At 47.5% G+C, this 18573-nt stretch overlaps 1 protein-coding gene across 4 annotated transcripts in view; it reads right to left on the bottom strand.

Moving 5' to 3' along the window:
* Scn10a (sodium voltage-gated channel alpha subunit 10) overlaps positions 1 to 18573 on the bottom strand; it is an 81473-nt gene that overhangs the window by 31940 nt on the left and 30960 nt on the right. For 3 of the 4 annotated variants that reach the window (XM_013146277.3, XM_013146278.3, XM_013146279.3), the window contains 4 exons: positions 16766 to 17059; positions 14535 to 14646; positions 6410 to 6648; positions 2916 to 3089 (listed from right to left, as the gene is read on the bottom strand). In XM_013146277.3, the coding sequence (XP_013001731.1) occupies positions 2916 to 3089; positions 6410 to 6648; positions 14535 to 14646; positions 16766 to 17059 (819 nt within the window). The remainder of the gene's footprint in view (positions 1 to 2915; positions 3090 to 6409; positions 6649 to 14534; positions 14647 to 16765; positions 17060 to 18573) is intronic. The other variant, XM_013146280.3, reaches the window with a different exon arrangement.

Here is an 18573-nt window from a genome sequence, read left to right as displayed (position 1 = left end):
AGATTAAAAGAGGAAGATATGTGATCATCCTGTGATTATCTTACATGCACAAGCAATGGTCTGATAAGATTAAACATCCATTCACAATATTCTTAACAAGAGAAAACTTCCTACACTGATAGGGTTTTCTTTTTTTTTTTTTTTGTAAAAGCCTGCCACAAATGTCAGACTTGGTGAAACACTAAAAGCATTCTTTCTGCAATCCCAAAAATAGCGAGAATGCCTGCTATGAATACACACTTCCTACAGTGCACCGGATGTCCTAGCGGGCACACTGGTGTGGTAAGAAGCAGCAAATGGTGTCAGGGTTAGAGAGGAAGAATCACAATTCATTCTTCACGTAACAGGCTCACGTTAACAAACACTAAGATTCTCAGACAGATCCTCAGGGTGCTGCGTTCAGACAGGTGGGCTGAGGAGGCCCTCTCCTTAAGGTGACTTGTGACTTAAGCCGAAGTTTCCAAAGGGCTGAGCTAAGCCACATCTATGGTAAAGGCATCCCGGAGGGAATAATGCCAAGGGCCAAAAATGAGACAGAGTTTTATTCTGTGGGAAGAAGAGAGAAGAGGCCCGTCTGGCCAGATCGAAGTGGACAAGAGGAAACTGTTCAGAGATAGCAGGGCCTGATCACGCAGCAGCACGAGGACTTTGGGCTTTATTACCAGGGAAATGGGAAACCGTTCAGGAGTGATTGGTAACAAGTGTGCCTGTTGGTAATGGTGCGTGGAGGGGGCTGGCAGTAGAGAGGACTTCTCGTGCTCTCCGCTCAGTTGTTCTGAAAACCTAAAACTGGCCTGAAAGATAAAGTCTACCAATGAAATGAAACCACCCCGCTGGGTTGTATGGCTTTTTACTAGTCATGTCCACAGCTTAGGTGCAGGTATGCTACAGAGACATCTCTGGCTTCAGATCAGGGAAGGGTTTGGCCAAAACCCTGCTTTGCCTGAGGGCAGAGGAGCAGGTTGAATGTGTTCCCAAGGGTGCAACGGCATTGCTGGGCCATGAAGACAAGCCAGTTCACGAGGGAAGTGGAGTCCACGTTGAGAAAGCTCTGCAGGTGTGATTAGCGGGATGGCCAGAGAGTTGGGAAGGGATCAGCACTTTGAGATGAGGGGAGGAGACAGGAAGCACACACCTGCAGAGTTTTACATCCCGATTGTAAAATAAAGTTTCAATTGCTTGTGATGTGGACGCACCCCATACTTTACTTCCTACGCATACCAGAATGTCTTCATTTTGTTGGAAAACAATCCTGGGTGCTCCCCAGATGCAGGGACCCTTGCTCCCTTGGTGACTCTACATGGGAACCTCACACTGGCCATTTGCTCAGGCGCCTGTCCCGTACCATCACTTGTAGACACTTGGGGAAATCTGTCATTCTAAGCATGAAGCATAGCTCTGATCCTCTAAGATTTCCAGAGAAAGGGTTCCTCCAGCCACGCTGCCCTTCTCTCCCTCAGAGTGGAGAGGGCACCATCAGCTTAGGTAGATGGTATTAGCCAGTGGTGAATGACACAGCGTGGCTCAGAACATGCATTATGTGGTCTGTACAGTGTTATTATTTTTGAACATTGAATTAATAACCAATTCATATGAAATACAGATTTCTCACTTCCCACAAAAAATAGAAACTGACAATAATAGTACATGACCATTTTTGGCATAAGTCACCTTGATTTCTAGGTAAGTTCCCCCGCCTGGAGTTGTGTGTGGTGCTGGCTCTGCCCAAGTAGGAATGAGTTACCTCACCCGAGGCAAACATCCCGGGTCAGTACCTTTTCTTTGGCCTCCTATATTTCATTCCTGTGGGCCTGGGTAAAATAAGTCCAGGACTGAAATCTGTCTCCTGGCCCTCATGTTAGGACCCCAGATCTCACAGTTACACTCAATCATGTGACCTCTTCAGCTTCAGGATGGCCAGCACACAGGGAGACTTGAGGCCTTGTCTCCTGCATTTTGTTGTGCTGCTCCATCGCTAGACACTGGGTTCCAACCCAGTCCTGAGAGGATGCCGGAAACAACAAGCCATGCCTTGTATTGGGCTCATTCCTCCTCCCCAGAGTCAGCAAGAGGCCAGACTTTTCCAGGTGGCCAGAGGGACTTGGAAGACTCCAGGGACCCCAGGCTCAGCACCAGGGAATCTGACAGATTTGGCCGACAAATGCATCTCTGTCAGGAATGTGGAGTGGACAGGTAATAGGGCAGGAGCACCCTGGATAGAAGAGCTTCTCCTATAGAGGGTGTCCTGGAGCTCAATCTGGAGGAGCACCTACATGGGGGAGGATACCAGGAGGCAGTTTTTGGCATGAGTGAGAGTTGGGCTGTGATTTAGGGTACCAGGATTTGAGAAAACAACTCTGACATGTGAAGGAGGGGGATGCAGGAGTCAGGCACCTTGGATCTGAGATACAGGCCTGACTCCAGCTTGCTTTCTTGGAGGCTTTGGGGTCATCCTTTAAGCATCTGTGCCTCCATTTTTCTCATTTACCCACGGGGTAGTAAGAGCAGCCATTCCTCAGACTTGGAGCATAAAATGAGAGGTGTTATGTCAAGGATATAGGGGGCCAAGGATATAGTAGGGCCATGATTTACATGTTAAGTACCCAATACATATGAGCTGCTGTGGTTTATTAAGTGATAAAGAACAGGACATGCCTAGAAGTTGCCTCTTGGTACAGATGAAGGGCCGAGGTCCACAGAGCAGCAGGCACGTCCCCACCCCGAGTCAGTGAAAACCTGGGACCACAGATCTAAGTCTGCAGGTTGGTGGGAGCTATCCTTTGCTCCCCTTGCATAAGGACGGGAGAGGTAGGGGGAGCTGGCTGGGGGAGCCCCGAAAGGACAGCACCTGTGCCTAGGAGTCAGCTTCCCTGGATCTGAGGGGAAGTCATCAAGTGGCCAAGAGGAGACCTTACCAGGCGGAAGGTCCGCAGCACAGACAGGCTTCCCTTCTTGACCATGCTCAGTTCCAGCAGGCTCACGGTGACGATGACACAGTCGAAGATATTCCACTTCTTCTGGAAGTAATAGTAGGGGTCAAAGGCAATGATTTTGAAGACCATTTCGGCAGTAAAAAATATGGTGAAGACCTGGGAATAGAAATAAGTTTCCATCTCAGTGGGGTCGTAGGAACCAGCTGGCAATGACAAAGGGAGGAACAAATTTGGCTTACAACACAGCAACTCCTTTTAATTGTGTTTTATTCTACTCTGTTTGTCTGTAGACCCTGAGGCTTGGGCTTGAAACAGTCCACGTGGAAGCACAGAGAAGTTTCTGCCTGTGCAAGGGTGACGTGCTGTGGAACTCAGGCTTTGCTTTTACCATATGGGTGGTGGGAGGAGCGGAGTAAGTGGGTAACCATCAGGATGACTATTATATAATTATTCAATGCGAAGTCACTCTGTCTCCATAGCTAAAAGCATAGGTTGTGGGACAGCACAGAGCAGATAAAAATCCCAGCTCAGCCCAGCTTGTGTAAGCTTGGAGAAGTAGTGTACCTTGATTTCTTTACCTAAGTAATGGGCATAAGATGAACCAATGCTTTAGTAAAGAGCCTGGTACACAGTAATTCATTTATAAATAATGGCCATGCATAGTCTGTAAGATTCTTTTTGGCTCTGGTATTAAATAGGACAGAATGGAGAGGCCATGGAGAAAGGTCAGGATCAGGCTCAGGTCATATAAAATCCAGCAGCAAAAGAGACACATAAGGAAGAAGGATGCCACCTTTTCCTCATGGCTCACAACGCAAGCCTGGGAAACCTGGACTGGGTTTCTCTCACTGCAAAGGAAACAGGCTGAGGATGGTGTTGGCTTTCTAATGCCACATGTCTGCAACTACAAGGTTCAGAGGACGGCCACTGAGTGTCCTCTGTAGGCAAGTCAGTCCGCATGGCTGGCAGGTGGTCAGCTCTGGTCACTCTCCCCCACCGTGCAGCCAGAGGGGGGCACTCTCTTCTGTGGTGTGAGGCTGATGGAACATGGTACTGTTCATGGAGCATGACTCATCACAGGGGCAGCACAGACTCCTGTCCCTCCCCTTCCCTTCTCAAGTTCCTTCCTCCTCCTTTCTTTCCCTTCTCCTCCCTCTCTCTCTCCAAAGCAAAAATAGGCCTGGCCCTGACACAGGGGGAAAGACCTTTTTATCTCCTGCCTCTACATCTCCAGTGTAAGAGATAGGTGTGGTCACCAAAGTTGACTCCTCAAGGTTTTCTGTGGTCTGATGCCACCTGCTGGGAAGTAAGCATGCTCCCTTCCTGGTTGCTCTTTTCTTTCCACTGTAAATAGAACAGGCGTTCTTGGCTTTGGTGTTGCTGAACTGTGAGGCATGCCGACTCCACAGAGTTCTGAAGCTTGTTGCATCTGCTTGTCATCCATGGCTTATGGGGAAGGGGCAGGTTTCCAGAGGAGAAGGGTCCTAATCCCTCTGGGGCTGCAGCTTTTGAGAGGTCAGAGGTCCTTGCAAACCTGCTAGGCCACTTTTGGAGAAGTGGACACCAATATAAACCTGGAAACAGGACCCTGATCCCTCATAGCTTCTGCTCACCATGTGTGTATTGCACATATACACATACACATGCATGTGCATACACGTACACACACCATGAGAGCAGGCTCTGTGAGGGGGTTCAGCCTGGGGTAAAGAGGTGCAAGCTTGGGAGGCAGTCTTCTGGGTCCCAAATTCTGGGCCTGCCAGTTACATCTATGATCTTGGGTAAATGATGTAACTGCCTGTCTCAGCAAGCCCTCCCTGTGAGTCAGCGCCATGTGCAGGCTGTGGTGGGGAGAAACAGATGCAAGCCTTTCCTCACGAGTCGGCGCCATTCACAGACTGTAGGGGAGCAAAACAAGAAGCCAACAAGAAGCCAGGCCCTCTCTGTGAGCAGGCGCCATGCGCAGGCCACTGCAGGGAGAACCAGATGCCAGGCCCATCTGGTGCCAGGGCTGGGAGACAAGAAGAGCCAGTGTTGCCCCCCACCCTGTAAGTGACCAGCTGATCTAGAGAAACACAAGGTGATAGCTACTGAGGTAAAATACAACTTAATGTTTGCAGTGTTTAATGTATCACTGACTTTGCAGGCCTAAGCCAGTTGTGTGATCATCTGTTCACAGTATAACAATATGCAATGTAGCATTTATGGGGGTATCTCCTTCTGAGGGTGGTAACCACTGTCCATTCCCTATTATCTTATTTTGAAGTCTGGTATCATTTTTTCATTGTTTTGTTTTGTTGGGTTTTATACTGTTTTGTCTTGTTGGATTTTGTTGTATCTGATGGCATGGGCAGCTTTTTCAAGGACAACAAGATGTATTATGGTAGCCATTTTGGGTGTATCATTATCTTGTTTTGAATCCTGTATTGCACTCATTGTTTTGCTTTTGTTAGTACTATTCTATTCTGTTCTGTTTTCTTTTTGGCTTTTATTGTGTCTGAAGTAATGGGCTGCTATGTGGAAGACAACAAGAGGCATTATGGTAACCAGTGTTGATTTCCTATTATCTTGTTTTGAAGTCCCATATCACTTACACTGTTTTGTTTTGATTGGCTCCATTATGTTTTATTTTGCTTGGTTTTATTCTCTTTAAAATAAATTAGCTACTGTTACTATTCCTGCGGGTGGAGTAAGGTGTGGGGCTGGTGGCTCCTCTGAGCCAGATGCATCATTCAGCGTGTGGTAAAGTCTCATGTGGATTTATCTTGTTAAAATCGAAGAATGCTAAAGTTAACAGGAGACACCGTGAAGCAGCACTGTGTTGGAACTAAGTGCAGGGAGGAAGCTCCAACGCTGTGATCTTTTGCTACAGGAGCAAGCACATTTCCATACACCCTCCCTTTCTGTGCCACCTCCCTTTTCCTCCTCCACTCTTCCAGGACTTCAGCAACAGCCCTGAAAATCACAGCCACTGTTAAGTGCAGCCATAAACATTAATTAAATTGGAAGGAAGCTTACAAATCCCCAGGCCGTCTTTAAATAGGAAAGTGACATTTGTCCTCTTTTCAAGGTAGAGCTCACTGAGATCCAGAGAATTTAAGTGGCTGTCCTATGTTCTGGAAAAGGGAACCAGCTGCTCCTAGCCCAGGGCTCTCTCTGTTCACTTTCTTTTTTTTTTTTTTTTCTTTTTCTTTTTTATCGGTACCAGGGATTGGACTCACAACTGCCTGCTTGCAAGGCAGGTGCTTATGCCACTGAGGTAAATCCCCAGCCCCCCTGTCGACTTTCTTGTGCTTATTTATCCCAAAGCAATTCTGACCAGCTCAGGGTGTGCTCTCCCAGACTTGATTTCCTGAGCTCAGAGTCCACATATCTCTTACAGTGCCACTGTGTCCTCAGATAATGAGAACTGTGTCCACCAACGATGGCATTTCCCTGCCCATGTGAAGCCCCCACCTCTCAGGCAGATTACTTACGATGTTGCCGATCTGCAGCATGGATTCAAAGGCGCTGCTCATGCCGTGGTGCTCCATGGCCATGAAAATCGTGTTTACCACGATGCACAGGGTGATGGTGAGCTCTGCAAAGGGGTCCGTTACCAGCTTGAAGAGAACTTCCTTGAGCTTTAGCCACGTGGGACAGCACTCCCAGATCAGATACTTCTGAGCCAAACTGGTTAAGCAGGGTGGGCACTTCCGTTCAGACTCCTCAAGTTCTGCGTTAGGGGAGGGAGCAGTGACAGCCATCAGCCATGTGTGTCCCCTGGGATCCCTACCCCACCATGGCCAAGTCCCAGACCGTCATACTGGAAACTGCCACCTCCAGCATCTCAACCTGTCTTCCAGATCCCCAGTGACTGCCACTTCCTGTTTGTTGAGTGCCATTAGTCTTGCAACTGCAACCCCACCTCTCCTTCACCTGGGCCTTGAAGTCACTGACCTTGCACACTTCTGGCGCCCCTGCTCCGTGGCTTTCCGTTCCAGCTTAGATTCACAGCCGTCCTCCACCCGCACGTGCAGATGCTCACACTCCCTTTGCCCCTTTGCACCCCTGCTGTACTTGCTTAGCAAAGCACTAACTGAATAAGCCCAACCGGAATATTACTCTGCACTGGTACACAGGCGGGAGACCTGGTTGTACAAAACACACAAGCACGCTTCCCGCTCGTGAGTTCCCGGGTCCTCACCCGCCCCAGCCCAGCAGCACGCCAGGCTTCTGCCCTCCCTTGCGACCTCCCAGACCACAGTCTCACTTCTTGCTCTCCTCCAGGGTTCATCTCCTCACTCTGCTGGTGCATTCCCTCTAATTTCACTCAGAACCCAGAATCCCTCTCAAAAGAACCTCTTCTTCCAGCCGCCCCATCTCCATCATCCCTTCGGGGTCTCCCCACTTCCTGCCTTCAGTCCCGAGCCTTGCCGTGGGCGAGCTGCTCCGTCCTCTGGTCTGTGTGTTGTCCCCTTCACTCCACCCTGGACTGTCCCTGTCAGCGTGCACACCTGCTTTAATTCCATCTCAACTGTGGAAACGTTCCCACAGGCCTCATGTTCTGTGTCTACTTTAATAGGACAATCTCTTGCAAAAGTTTTCTACTTCTACAGCTCCTCTCTGTGCCCTCTGGATTTTGGCTTTTATCCTTTCAGATTCAGATTGTTTAGAGTCCAGTCCTCCTCTCCTGTGCTCCTCAAAGTGCTTGACCTGATTTATCTACTCTGTTTCCAACCTGGTGTCCATTGGTTCCAGGACTGATCATCCACATTTCTCCTCACATCCCTACACCTCCTTCCTGACTGTAAATGCTGGAGAGCGCCAGCATCTGCGCCCAGCCACCATTTCCGCCTCTCACAGAACCCTACGGCCGTAAGAAACCCCTTCCATAATGACTCCTGCTACTTAAGTGTCCAGTTTCTAATCTCCTTGCCGAACAGTAGGCTCGTTTCTTTAGAAACCTCTGTCAAATGTCACTGGGGCCACATCTCTGAAGGGCGATTTTGTAGCTGTGGGTTTGTCTGTAAATTTCCTGCATGACCTACATCCTGTAGGTACACCAGCCCACGTGGGTAAAGAAATATGATGTTCATTGTTTACAATAATAATAAAAAGGAAGTAACTGTAATATGACATGTTTAACTCTTTTAGGAAGATACTTAGAAGGGGAATAGCTGGGTCCGGTGGAATTTCTGGCTTTAGTTTTATGAGGAATCTCCATAATGGATATACCAGTTTATCTTTCCACTCATTACCCCGAAGAGCTCCTTTTCTATGCAGCCTGGCCAGCGTTTGCTATTATTTGATTTCTTGATGATAACCATTTCCTCTGAAGTAAAAAGGAATCATAGTGTTATTTTAATTTGCATTTCTGTAATGATCAAAGATGTTAAACATTTTCCCATATATTTATTGGCTATTTGAACTTCTTCTGAGAAGTGTCTATTCATTTCAATAGCCCATTTTTTGATTGGATCTTTTACTTTGGGAGGTGGTCTAATTCTTTCGTTCTTAATATATTCCAGAGACGAGTCCTCTGCACTTTGAGATCAGAATGTTAAGTGAGATAAAGAAGTCACATAAGCTTAACTACTACAGGATTTCTCTTCTATGAGAAACCCAAAGCATAAAGAGCAATAGGAAAAAGAAACAGGAGGAAACAGGGAGACAGGTCCTTTGTAAAAGGGACAGAAGGACTGAGGAAGCGGGGAAGGACACGGCATGAAAAAGAAGTAAGCTGTGCCATGCACACAGACCACGTTCCCACCAGGAATGTAATCATTACGTACTGCAAGTGAAGACGACCAGAAAAAGGAAATTAGTTAAGCACATTATGAACAAAGATGAAGCAGGTTGATTTGTGGTCTTGCAGGAATATATTTCTATACATGCGCTTGTGTGTGTGCTCATGTGCTTGGAGGATACAAGAGGGAAAAATGTACCGGAAGGGCACAGGGGCAGAATGTGCTGAGGGGCGGATCAGATCTTTATTTTTATTTTTAATTTTTGTTTTTGCATCACCAAATTGAACCCAAGGCTTTTGCCCTAAGTTATATCTCCAGCCTTTTTAAGAATTAGAGTTTCACCAAATTGCTGTTGCACAAGCTACATTCAAACTTGCAGTCCTCCTGCCTCGGCCTCCCAAAACGCTCGCTGTAGAGAGGTGCATTCCCACACTTGACTCAGAGGGTCCTTAGTGGCAGGGGAACAGTTTTTATTGCACACATACTTCTAGCGTTCAAATTTTTCACACTAAGGTTTTTCAACATAAAATGAGTTTACAGAAGGAGTGGAATGCTCCTAAACTTTGTGAGCACTGCCTCTCCCCTCCTGGCAGTTAAGAACTTGTTATGTGGTCCGATTTATCAGTGTTCGGCTTTGTGTTTTCTTGCATTCTTGTTTGGTACATGATGCCTTTCTTACTGCAAGGCTTACAAGAATGCCTGTCAATGTTTCTCTCTTTTTAATTTCATTTTTCTCATGTGAAACTCTGGTGCATTTGTAATTTATTTTGGATAAGGTATAAGATATTGGTTCTGTTCATCTTTCCCAATCTCTGATTATTTATATCAACATTATTTTTTAGTAATTTCTCCTTTTCTTGGAGGACTGGAAATACCGTATTTGTCATACACTTTTCATTTCTGTCCCTATATTTTCACACACACATGCCTATTTCTCTTCCACACACATCAGACTCTGTATTTTCACTCTCAAGCTGTTTTAATTGCCTACTGTGAATTTTTGAAATTACAAATGTCAAAACTGGCAGAGCATAGTTCTCTAAAGAAGTTGGCACATCCTGGGAACAAAATCAGTAATTTCTCTTTGGAACAAAAGCGGTCCTTCCCTGCTTCTATTTTGGCCCTGAAAAAGGAGGCACCGGAAGTGTGTGGAAGGAGGAAGCTTGCGGACGTGGCTGCTCGTGGGATGTGAGGGGAGCAGAGCCTCCGGGGTGCGAGCCACGATAACACTGCTGATCATGACCGGCCACAAGAACCTCAAGGGTCCTAGCTTGAGACGTCATGACGGTTCCGACCCAAACAGATCCTCAGGAAGAACTTTACTCTTGTCACACAGAAACAGGCTCCCTCTTGTTGGTAATGGTCTAGGCATTTTCTCCTGCTGTATCAGGAACCTGCCACATATGCCCTCTTTTTCCTTAATTTTCAATCTCTTCCATTCTCCAGATCCTCCTAATAGAGCAAACAAACGAGAGACCTCCAAATGTGGAAACCAAAGCCTGCCTTCGACTCGGCCTCCTCTCTGGTGTCATCCTACTCTCCGCGACCTTTCCCAGCCAAACTTCCTGAGAAGGTGTCTGCCACTGCGCCTCCATTTCTTTATTCTTGTTCATTCTTCAGGCCCCTTCCGTGCGGCCTCTTCTGGTCAGCTTTGGCTCAGATCATCCAAGGCAGTCCTGTGACTGAAGCCCTTGGGTGTTTCTCGGGCTTCTTTTGCCCTGACCTTCCTATGGCACTGCCTCGGTGGACATTTCTGTTCTTTCTGATGGAATTTAGACTCTGGACTCAGCAGGGTCTTGGGCTCTCTCCTACCTCCCACCCTTTGCCTCTCAGACTTGTCTCCTGGCTCTGTCTCTTCCCCTCGACTATTAAACATTGTGGTCCCTAGAACTCTGTCCTGGGCCTGCTTCTCTTCTTACTCCAACTCCTCTGTCATCTCATCCCGTGTGTCTTTTTTAAAATTATCATACAGCTTTACAGTGCTATCAGACCTACCCTTCTAGGACATCCTCCTGAGGTTCTGGAACGTTTATTAATTCGGGTGTCTTCCAGACATTCCTTCCTGGATGTTCCAAGGATACCTGGCACCCGACACCCCTCAAACTCAACTCTTCATCTTGTCTTTTATTTCCCCAGTGAAGTGCCTGCTCCTCCAAAAGTGCTCCCTCTGCAAGTCCTGGCACCAGCATCCCGGACTAGCCAGAACTGTGCACTACCAGGCTCTGAATCTTAGGAAGGTTAGGAGCCCTCCCATTTTCCTTCATTCTGGCCGCCATAATCTCAGAGTTCAAGCACTGCTGTCTCTCACCCAGTTTCCACCTAGTTTGTTTCCCTGCCAACGTGTTTCCCCTCCTAATTCTGCCCACTGCAAGTATTCAGGAACCTTTATGAGGTGCAGATGTAGCTCTGCTGCCTCTAGCCCTTTAGTGGCACCTCACTGTTTGCAGAATGAAGCCCAGTATCTTTAATTTGGCCTAGGAGGTCTTGTGGAGCTGGCCCTAGCCCATCCCTTTGCCCTTATTTTGAGGCCCTCTCCTCTCTATGCTCCTGCCACAGCAGGCCTTTCCATTTCTGTTTCAGGGGCTGCCTCCCTGGGATACCCCCCAACCCCAGCTGGACCTCACCTCACTCCTCGCAGCATCTCCTTCGGCACACCCTGCACCCCACCAAGAGCCCCTTCCACGTCTTCCTCCTTGCTGAGTGCAAGGGCAGCTGTACTCACGGCAGTGAGCCTCCAGCTTCCTAACAAGGATGCTCATCAAATCTCAGCTTGTGCACAAACATAAAGGGCGCCTATGCCTCGCACTGTGTGGACTGCCAACTCCTGGCAGCTCGGGCCAGCGTGCTCAGGCACAATCCTTCCAAAAGAGTTGGCCTTTGTAAATTTGATCGTGACTCTGTCAGCATCACATGCTTCATGCATCCCTGGGCTGTAAGGGACGCAACATCCAACCAAAGGAAACTATGTGCCCTGTGCTCAAAAACTGCGACTTCACCCCCTGTTGCCTTTGTCCAGGTTTTCTTAAAGATGTCCTTGCTTCTCCTGCCTCTCCCCGTCTACTCACACATCATCTTCTTAGAGAGGAACTCGGTCCAACCCTAAGATGAATGGCTGACGGGTCCTTATTTTTGTCACCAGTGCAGGTCAATATAAGTCAGCATCACTCTCAGATAATACCTTTTTTTTTTTTTTTTGTCTTTTTCATTTTATCGGTGCCAGGGATCGAACTCACAACTGCGTGCTTGCAAGGCAGGTGCTTATGCCGCTGAGCTAAATCCCCAGCCCTGATAACACCTTTTTTTGCACCATACTCATCCACTATTAACTCAGCCATGATTTGTTGAGCACCGACTACGTACTGTGCACTGCTCAACTGAAGACCAGAGCTCTGGCTGTGAGCACAGCAGACAAACTTGTCTCTGCCCTCACAGAGTTTACAACCGAAAGGTCATGTCTGGTGAGCAGGCACTATGTGTCCAACCCAACATGTGTAAGTCTCACGAACACTAGGAAAACAAGTACATTTGCACTTTTTACTGGTAAGAAAACTGAGGTCTAGAGAAGTGGATAGAGATCCAGTGTCACACCATGTACCTACCATACATGGCGGGGTCAGAAAGAAAACCCAGGCCTGTGGGCTTCAGTTCTGTGTTCGTGGGGACCAGGCTGTCGCCTCTCCATCACTCCGAGACCTTCTTTGGGCTTACTGAAGTTGGGATGTACTGGGAATGTGTATTTTGTCCATTTATGATTCATTCTTGAACATTAGGTTTGCTGTTCCTGTCTCGGGAGTGCGTTCCTCCAGGGTTTCCCATGGTGAGTTCCCTGCTTCATCCAGATCTCAGGTCTTCTGAGAGAGGATGAGCTTCTACGACCAGCTAGTCAAAGCAGCTCCCACTTCCTTACCTACTTTTTATTTCTCTCACATTTTTGTTGTTGTTTGGTTTTTGAGACGGGGTCTAATGATACAGTGCAGGCAGGCTTGGAACTCACTACAGAGCCCGGGATGGCCTCAAACTGCTGGCTCAGCATCCTGAGTGCTGGGATTACAGGCATATGCCATCATGCCCAGCCTTTTTTCTCCAATTTTTGTTACTACTGACTATCATCTGTGTGTGTCATCTGGGCCTTCCCTTCCCCAGGTGTGGATTCCATAAGAGCAGACTTCAGTCTTACTCACCCAGGATCCCCACCCAACCCCCGGAACAGTGACGGTCACAAAGCAGGTACTCAGCAGACATTTGCAATGAGTGGGTAAACTGAGAGAGAGGTGGGGCTGGGGATTTAGCTCAGCGGCATAAGCGCCTGCCTTGTAAGCAGGCAGTCGTGAGTTCGATCCCCGGTACCGATAAAAAGGAAAAAGACAGAAAAAAAAAAAAAAACAAAAAAAACAGGGAGAGGTAAGAAGGACACTTAACAGCTCTAAGGAATACACAAAAAAGCAAGCTGTTTGTACTTCACACTTGCTGTTTGGTAACTAACAGTAAAAAAGAAAAACAAAACCCCAAAGCAGTAGCAACGAAAGACGCCCGAGGAAGCCACTTGGCTAAAACACTTGCAGGCAAAGAAGCCTGATGAAGTCTACGCAGCCAAGAAGGATGTTAGGAATCAGGCACTTATTACGATGGAAAGTGACTATTAAATAATTACCAATGAGGAGAAATAAAGGCGCCGGTACAGATGGGCACACATTTGTTAGAACATAAACTCACACATCCAAGCAGTGTAATTTAAGGACATCCCTCCCCCCAGAAACGGAATTCAATTTACACTGCCAGTCCTGGCTTGAAGATGTGCTTTCTGAGACTCGGGGTCTGCTGCTCTTTCACTGACTCAGGCTGGGTTTTGGTTTGGGGAGCTCCAGTGTGGAGGAAGGCCGGGCTGGGCCTTCCCTTTCTCCTCTTGGCTCACACTCGTCTCCTTCCACAACCGTCACGGGTCGGGGCACAGAGTCACCCTCCCGCTGCTCCCTGTTACTCTGCGCAAGGTCTCTTCTCTACCAGGTACGTCTCCAGCCGTTTCTACCCTGCAGTCTCCTGGAGTTTGGGAGATTTTCTCTAGCCCTGCCACCTTCTTCACTAGAAAGCAACGCACACATTGGCTCTGGTTACCAGTCCTTCAGAGATTTTTGGAGTTTTTGTTGCTTACTACACCATCCCCTCAAATTAGGAGTAGGCCCAAGCCTGGGAGTAGAGTGCCCCAAGGCCTCCTCTGGCCAGGGGAACTTCAATTTGTCTAGGGGCCATCAGTAGCTGGGTTTCCCTTAGGCAATACTTTACCAAGAAGCCAAAAAGAGGCTGAATTAGGATGGACCTTGCCTGAGGCAAGAAGGACGGGCTTTATAGGACCTGAGTCCTGGCCCTCTCTCCCCCTGCCCCTTGGCTGAGAGAAGCACTGGGAATTAGACCCACCTGCGGGGGGCCCAAGTGGGTTCTCACTTGAGTCAGAGAACCCAGAACCCACAAAGATAGAGAGAAGCAGATGGATTTGTTTCCTTTGTCATTCAGTGTTCGGCATAATGGGAGCTCTGACAGAAATTAAGTTCCCACTGTGAAAGTTAGAGCCACAAGGAACCTGATGATAATTTTGCTATGCTAGGAAATTAAAGACTGTTAAGTTTCTCCCAAGTCTGAGAGGTGACCTGATGCTAATTTGACTGAGACACAAACTAGGATGCTACATTCACTGGATTCTTCAGCTTTTGAAGAAAACATGCAAATTAAAAAAAAAAAAAAAACTCACTAGTAAGGAAGGATGGGGTCTTGGGCATAAGAAGCAGAAGGAGCTAGGATCTCAACGCAGATGGGGCCCATGACCCGGGTTGTATGGATCGCAGCACTGTGGGAGGTTGTCACACTGAGCAGCTCTTACCCTCAATGACGGAGGTCATGATACTGACCACACTCATGGCCCGTTGGGCTCGGAAGGGTTCGTTCAAGTAGTCTGCTGACAAGAAAATCTTCTTCTGTCCTGCGTCAAATGCCTGCCAAGACAGAAGTGGTCAGGATGCTCCCCCGAGCTGAGGCCTTCAGGTCACTCAGCCTTTTGGAGGCCAGACTCACATGGCTGTGAGCCATCACAAGAAGCCACAACCCTCTGCACTCAGGCTTAGGGAAACAGGGCTGTTGTTTGTCTGCTGGCATGAGGACTGGGCACAGAGGTGGGACAGAGCTGGCGTCCGGGCTGGAGGCTAACTTGGTGGCTGGGACTCACCTGAGGCTCTGCAAACTCCTCCCTAGAATAGGACCTGGGTATGAGGTTGAGTGACAGAGCTGCCTCCGAGGTCTGAGGTCTCCATTCAAAGGAGTTAAAGCTGAGGGAGCCACGGAGACCTTCCTTTGGGAGGGGCGTGTGATGTCTGCCTTGAGTTTGTCCACCGTGAAAAATCCTGACTTCCCTTTCCATGGGCCCCTACCTTCCTCAACACACAGCCAGGTCCCATTCCATATACTCTCTTTCTTGGCTACAGTCATGTGTCTTGATCATCCAGCTGTTAGTTATGAGCAATAGACTACACGCCCCCCCCATGTTCTTATGTTGAAATTCTAATCTTCAGCATAGTGGTGTTAGGAGGAGAGGCCTTCAGGAGATGATTAAGTTACAAAGATGGAGCCTTTGCCAGTGGAGCTGAGGATATTATAAACGAGAAGCCAGAGAGCTCCCTCTCCTCTCCCAGTATGAGAGGGCACATTTATGAACTGAGGAAAGGCCTTCATTAGACCCCAAATCTGCAGACAACTTGATCTTGAACTCCCTAACCTTTCAAGCTGGGAGAATTACATTTCTGTTTATTAGTCACTGTGGTATTCTGCTCCTGGAGTCTGAATAGAGTAACATTGTCTAACATCGCCCTTTTGGCCCTTCCTTCTGTGAACCTCCTTTGGACGTTCCGCTGGGTTCTGTCCCAGGCCGTGATTATAACTGTACATACAGCCTAGACTTGGGAAGTCCAAAGCACACAGAAGTTTATTCAGCACTGCACTAATCATCAAGGGTCTAAATTCAACAAATATTTATCGAGCACTTACTGTAGGTGCAGCTTATAAGTATATAGTAAATGCTTGATAAATACAGACTTCGAACTGGGAGGACTCAGTATAGGATACTAGTGGTCCCTATGAGGTGTTATTTGTCAGACATACATGTAAATGTAGATACCTTATTATTTCATTTAACCCTCTAATGCAGTAGGAATCCTCTGCCCTATATTCTTTTTTTTTAATACAAGGAATGACAGGAGGTTTGGAGAATCAAGGGAGTTGCTAAACTTGCCACTGTACTAAATGTTTTAGAACCTGCCCATTGGACTGGACCCCCTGCTCCTTGCCTGGGTGCTGAATCACGTGGCCTCCAATCAGATTAGGCTAACACAACTCTGTAGGATTTATCTGAGTCAGTGGAACTGTACAAGGTTTCTTAAAGATCTGCAAATCGTTCCTTTCCCTTGGGTAACAAGAAAGGGCGAATAAAAAGCATGAAAAGCATCGTTACTGAAACTGGCAGGAGAGTTCAAACTAAATCACAGCTCCCAGTCCAACGAGGAATCCCCGGATTCCACTGACTCTGTAATTGTCCTATTAATAGTGCTGGACAGTTAGTCACTGTTGCCTCATTTGTGAATTTTGGCAAATTATTTCATCTATGAGTAAAGCAAAGGATGTGTCACTAATAATAATAATAATAATAATAATAATAATAATAGTGATATCTATTGTAAGTATCTCCCAGAAGTCTTCTAGGTCCCACTTGCCAAGCCTGAGGCAACAGAAATGTTGGTTTAGAGAAAGACCCTCAGTTTTTCTCACATGCATAGAGGAACAAAATGGGGACTATCTTCCAAGTTATGATGTTGAGTAAGACAGAGCAACACAGAAAATCTGTGGTCAGAAGGAAATAATCTGTTTCAGTGTTCTGCAGAGTAAACCAGGAAACCTGTTCACCTCGGGTAACTCAGTTGTCCTGACTACAGAATGAGAGTTAATTGGAAGGCCCTGGACAGAATGGCAGCTGAATAAACTTTTCACTGCTGACACTCAGGGCTTCTTGGCTAAGCCTTCTGGTGGAAGACAGCCCAGGAGAGTCCAGAGCATGCACAAACTCACCAAGACTTCAGTGGCTCCAGGGGGAAGCTCGATAGCTGGCAGTGTGGGGTGCCCCTCTTCTTCATGCCGGGAGCCAGGGTTGGGGGGTTGAGGCAGAGGGCTCCTGGGGAGGGAACCTTGCTGTCCAGCACCCCTGCCCAGGAGCAGGGAGCCTTGACGGCTTTCGTGGTCTCCGTGAAAGACTCCATCATCTGCGATCCCGTCAGGGAATGAGACATCTTGGCCAGGGGCTCGGAAGTGGAATGCATTACCATGGCTGGCCCGCCGTCTCCCAGAAGTAAGTCCTAGGAAAGACTGGGCATTGCCCCACGTGAGCAGGAAAAGAGGGGGATGGAAACTTGTTCCCCAAAAAACACAGAGAATACCTTACCCACTTCCTGCACCCCCTGCCCTCATCCTCACGACCTTCCAGTAGCTAACCAACACATACATTTAAAGTGTGTTCCAGGTAGACACAGGGAGGGAAGAGAAGAAAGGGATTTTCTAGACAGACTTGGGGAAATATGAAGAAGGGAAGATTACAGGGCCCTGAGGATTAGCGTATTGGTCATTAGGACCAAGAACACAGGAAAGGACACGCTAGTCATAGGTTGCATCTGCTGTTCCCAGCCTTTGGCCACAGAACTAGACAATGTTGTCATAAACTCTCCACATTCAAAATTGTGACCCAAGGAGACTTTATTGTGTATACCAAGACTGGACCATACCTGCAAAGTGGTTGTTGAATTAGCAAGTGTGCTTTATTGCCTGAAAATTAGGTTGTACAATTCATTGGCTTCCGGCTATGTGAGCTGAGAGTTTGTGTGGCAGAGGAGACAAGAGCTTTAGAGTGTAATGAGTCCAGGATCCCAAGAGACAAGCTTTGAAAAGTCAACAATGTGGAGATTAAAGAAAGAGCTGCAGACTAATTTCCTGGAAAAATAATGCCACTCTTCCCAATCAATAAACATTTCCCATCACAATCTTCCACTGAGAGAACTGTGCGGCCTATAGATTCCAAAGGAAAGGAGCTAATTCACAGGCTCAGAGTGCCCAGAAAGTATGTGAGTGGGTAGGCTGGTTCTCGTGACCACTGTGGGAACTGACCACTGCACACCACCAATCCTATCCCCAGGCCATAAATAGCATTTCTAACATCAAAACATTAACTCCCTACCAAACAGGTCAGACTGCTTGCTTCCTCCCCTCCCTGATTTTGGTTTGATTTCTTTTATTTACTAAAGTGAAGGATCTTATCAGAGTCCTCCTCCCTTCTTCCCTTATTCCCTAGAACTGAAGTTTCTTTTCTTGATGATTTGAAACCCAATCCTAACTAGCAACCATCATTGCAAACCTAGCATTAGAAACACAGCATTCTTTGCTTAAAATACATGCCCAAGGATGACAGAACCCATAAAAATCCACGAACCCTTTCCACTTTTGAAGGAAAGGAGCAGAACTGGCAAATCCATATGAGATGGCAACTCTGAGTTATTTGTACTTAGGCACCAAACAAACCAATGAGAGAACTGAGAAGTACATTCAGGTTCTGCACTCGACAGCCCATGCCTGCCTGGCCACCATTTACACTAGAATTAATCTGTTTGACAAATGGTAGGCAACGACCTCAAGGCCAAGCTGTGGAATTGCCTTAAAAGGTATCATCCTGGCAGCTGGCTGGCCTCCCATGGGTTCCTGGAGACTCCTGCTGTGTCTCTCCAGTGTTTCACCCCAACCTCCATCTCATCGCTGCCAGTCAGAAAGTGGCTTTAGAGAAAATCTGCCCCAGACCTACTTACTGGAAGAGCCTGGGGAAAGGGAGGAAGCAA

This window comes from Cavia porcellus, unplaced genomic scaffold (genome assembly GCF_034190915.1).
Source record: "Cavia porcellus strain 051 isolate PalLab524CR breed Dunkin Hartley unplaced genomic scaffold, mCavPor4.1 scaffold_15, whole genome shotgun sequence".
Classification (NCBI taxonomy): Eukaryota; Metazoa; Chordata; class Mammalia; order Rodentia; family Caviidae; genus Cavia; species Cavia porcellus.
This window is presented reverse-complemented; position numbering and strand designations above follow the sequence as displayed.